Source organism: Trichoderma ghanense, assembly GCF_004382785.1.
Source record: "Trichoderma ghanense strain CCMA-1212 chromosome Unknown scaffold_0, whole genome shotgun sequence".
In the NCBI taxonomy this organism is placed as follows: Eukaryota; Fungi; Ascomycota; class Sordariomycetes; order Hypocreales; family Hypocreaceae; genus Trichoderma; species Trichoderma ghanense.
This window is the reverse complement of record NW_027395663.1, coordinates 451,112-454,884: the sequence shown is the minus strand read 5'-3', so window position 1 is coordinate 454,884 and position 3,773 is coordinate 451,112. Positions and strand designations below refer to the sequence as shown.

At 53.4% G+C, this 3,773-nt stretch overlaps 2 protein-coding genes across 2 annotated transcripts; one reads left to right on the top strand and one right to left on the bottom strand.

Annotated features, from left to right (window-relative positions):
* Nucleotides 1-255: 255 nt before the first annotated feature.
* Nucleotides 256-1,374, top strand: CCMA1212_000160 (Aquaporin-1; the record flags this gene model as incomplete). Its single annotated transcript, XM_073697643.1, has 3 exons — nt 256-564; nt 693-996; nt 1,130-1,374. The coding sequence occupies 3 exons, from the start codon at nt 256-258 to the stop codon at nt 1,372-1,374; spliced, it is 858 nt and encodes a 285-aa protein (XP_073563955.1).
* A 171-nt stretch (nt 1,375-1,545) lies between these two features.
* CCMA1212_000159 (uncharacterized protein) lies at nt 1,546-3,190 on the bottom strand (the record flags this gene model as incomplete). Its single annotated transcript, XM_073697642.1, has 2 exons — nt 1,546-2,611; nt 2,688-3,190. The coding sequence occupies 2 exons, from the start codon at nt 3,188-3,190 to the stop codon at nt 1,546-1,548; spliced, it is 1,569 nt and encodes a 522-aa protein (XP_073563340.1).
* Between the last annotated feature and the right edge of the window lie 583 nt (nt 3,191-3,773).

The following is a 3,773-nucleotide window of genomic DNA, read 5'->3' as shown; positions in this document are numbered from 1 at the left end:
TCCGTCATAATGTAATAATCTCGTCCAGTCGCCTCCTTGCTCAAATCGTGCACCACGATCGACTTTGCTGTGTTCGTCGGAGCATACTATCCGCCAACTTGCTCCTTTTTCCCATTTGAGTTGACGTAGGTGAGGAATGCGTGACTGAGTAGAAAGTTCCAGCCCATGTATATAATCAAAAAGGATTGCTTTACTACTGCTACTGAAGCTATCAATAAACCATCATACCTACACCACTTTGAAACAACGGTGAACATGGCCCTTTCAGGAATCTCGAAACGGCACTCAGAGCCCAACGGCAACAGCCGTGGCCGCGAGCCCTTCCATCCGACGCCAATGCAGAAGCATCTCATTGCAGCAGTCGGCGAGTTTGTCGGGACCTTCTTCTTCTTGTGGTTTAGTTATGCTGGCAGCATGCAATACGTCAAGACAGCCACTCTGACTCCAGCATCGGGGGGCATGGGCGATACGACTGTCTTCTTCGTTGCCTTTGTCTACAGCTTCTCGCTGCTGGTCAATGTCTGGGCCTTTTACCGCATAAGCGGTGGGCTATTCAATCCTGCAGTACGTCTCCCCCACCCAACCAATACCCAAACAAGCCTCGAGAATAGCCGGTACAATCGAGGCATGCAGTTTATATTCATACCTGGATCTAGAGGCAAATGGACTGACCAAGTTGACTTGTTTGATAGCTCACGCTTGGCATGTGTTTGGCCGGGACCCTCCCTTGGATGCGAGCCGCCTTTCTCATCCCAGCACAACTCATCGCCAGCATGTGTGCAGGCGGCCTGGCAAGCTGCATGTTCCCGGGGAACATTGCCTCGGCGAACAGTCTTCTCTCGAGCGACACGTCGGTCGTGCAAGGCCTCTTCATCGAGATGTTCTTCACAGCCTTCCTCGTCTTCGTCGTGTTGATGCTCGCCGTCGAGCGTTCCAAGGACACTTTTATTGCTCCCGTGGGTATCGGGTTGGCGCTCTTCGTCGCCATGCTGGCAGGTAAGATACACCTGGACGAACAATCTTTAACAACAAGTTATCGAGAAAGAAAAGACATTGGATTGATTCTACATATTACCGCGTTTTAACATGTTTCTCATGATCTCTCTGCTAACCCATCCTCTTTGTCCAGGAACTTCCTACACCGGCGCATCCCTCAATCCGGCTCGCAGTCTCGGGTGTGCCGTCGCAACGCCTCACTTCCCTGGTTATGAGTGGATCTATTGGCTCGGTCCGTTCATGGGAGCTGTGGTGGCTGCGGGTTTCTACAAGTTTGTCAAGTGGTCGCATTACGAAGAGGTCAATCCCAACCGAGATGCAACGGACTATGACCACGGCAATCCATCACAACCACCAGCACAGCACTCTTTGGTGTAAACCAGTTTAACCAAGGGGTATCTCATTCTATGTGACAAAGGAGAAATAATCATAAAGAGAAAGCAGTTCCTTGCCGAATCATGTCGTAAATCATTCTTGACCATGTTCACAGCATTGTGTCAACTGCTGCAGTAAGAGATCGCCGGCGTTGATTGAAACACTCCAGCAGCCTCATAGCGTCGAGTTCCTGACCATACCAATCATATCGGATGCTAAGACGTGCGACGTCTCAGGCGGACTCATTCCGTTCCTGTACATCCACAGCCTGCTGAGTTCCTTGACTTTGACGTCCTTTTTGTGCTTTCTGTGGAGAGGATACTGGTCGTAGACCTCGATCGGCGTCGTGATCTCGCCCGTACCGAAACCCCCGGTGCCCCCGTAGCTAATCTCAAATGCTTCTCGCGCGTTCTCCATGGCGGTGCCCTCCACGCCAAACTTGATGACCTCTTCCATGAACTCATTCTTCTCGTCGGCTCCAATCAACTCTCCGGTTTCCGCGTCTCGTTTCAGGGGGAACATGCCGTCCAGGTAATGCTGGACGAGGAGGTGTCCGCCGTGGCCGTTGGAACGGTTGAAGAGACGGCCAAGGAATCGAGGGAGCTGCAAAGAAACCATTCTGTTTGTGGCGAAGTGCAGGATGCCCCATATGGCGACAAAGTCGGTGTTGTGCGTATAGTGCTCGATGTGGCCAATGGCTCTGTCCTTGGCGGCAGAGGCGGTGTGATAAGACGCCAAAGAAGATGATCTTCGTACGACGGAGGCGGTCATCATTGGATCCTTCTTCACCTCGAACGGCGTGGTGACCGGAGTCTCGTAGCAGGCCTCCGAGACGAGCGCCTGCATGGCCTCATGGGGCCTCGACCGTGTCAGATCTTGCGAGAGGACGTGGCGGTGCGGGTTGTTGAAGTGGTTGGCGGCGGCGCCGAAAGTGTACACTTCGAGTTTTGCAAGGAGATCCTGGGGCATCTCCTGGAGGAGCCAGTCCAGGACCATGCCGCCCTCGATGGCGCCCTGAGAGTGCATGATGAAGACCACCTTTGACTTCTTCGGGTCGTAGAGGATTTCCTTGAGGTGCCTGTAGCAGACACGCACATCGGTGGTCGCATAGGAGAAGTTTCGCTGGATGAGACACTCAATGACGTCGAAGATGACCCCTGATGTGCGGTTATGAATGCCGAGAACAGGGCGGCCAAATGTCAGGGCCAAGCGGTTCAGGTTCATCTTCATCCAGTGTCGGCTGGTTTCATGGATAGACGTTAGTAGTAAGTCCGTTTAAACAAGGATTGTTACGGGCATCGCGGTGCAAGACTTACCCGACAGAAACGCCATTTAAGAAGACCCATTGCTCGTGTTCATGTTCTGGCCGTCCCTTGGCGTACTTTTCATCAGAGTGAAAGATGATGTCTCTGCCGTTCAGCAGCATACAAACCAGCCTGTTGAGCAGGTTGAAGGCCACAACACCGCCGACTCCCATCCATGCAGGGAAAACGAGGACAAAGGGCAAGGTGACGAGAAACGCGAGCTGGAAGATGAGCAAGAAGAAGTGGACCGTAAGGCAGAAGATGTTCATAAACGACGGATACAGCTCGTCAAGCTCGCCCGAGCCAAACTTGTTGAGGGGAAACAGAACCCACGGCAGGGCCCAGCAGTAGGCGAAAAAGTAGTAGACGTCCTTGGCAAGGAGCCGCCAGGGGAAGTCGGTATATGCGTAGTTGATGACGGCCTCGTTGCCGATCTGGGAGCGGTAGAACTCGGTGACGGAGCTCATGATGAAGGATTTGGGCGATGCATCGTTGGGCTGCTTTGGAGGTTTCATGGCGGAGGCGCAAGATATAGGCAATGCAGCCAGACACGAATAACAACAAGCGCCACTAAGCGGTGATGGCAGTATCCAATGTGCTTTCGTCTAAGGCATCAACCCCCTCTCTGTCGGCAACTAATAGGGCTGAAACAAGCTGGGAATCGCAGATGCAAGGGCTGCAGCATCTAGTAGGCGACGGTGAGCTAGCAGCATCAACATATACCTTTCTCAACCCCATCTCATGCCCCCCCCCTGACACCTCACAAGGGCTAGGCACCTAGCAGCTGGGGGAGTCGATATTCCCACGAGAGTGACCCATCACATGTCCGGCGGGAGCAGTGGACCAGACTCCTCAAAGATTTATGCGACAAAGGGAACAGGTTGAAGTCAGACCGCATCTCTGACGCACCGGCCGAGGTGGCGCAGGCGGGAATGAAAGAGACGAAACAGAAAGAAGCACTGCAGAACAAACAGGAGAAGACGAAAGAAAGGAAGAACCGCAGTCCACAGGGCGTTATTCCTGGCAAGGCTGACGGCGATCAGCTGCAGTGCCCGCGGTGTGGAGGAGCGTCAGCAGACCAGCAGACGCGAGACTTGC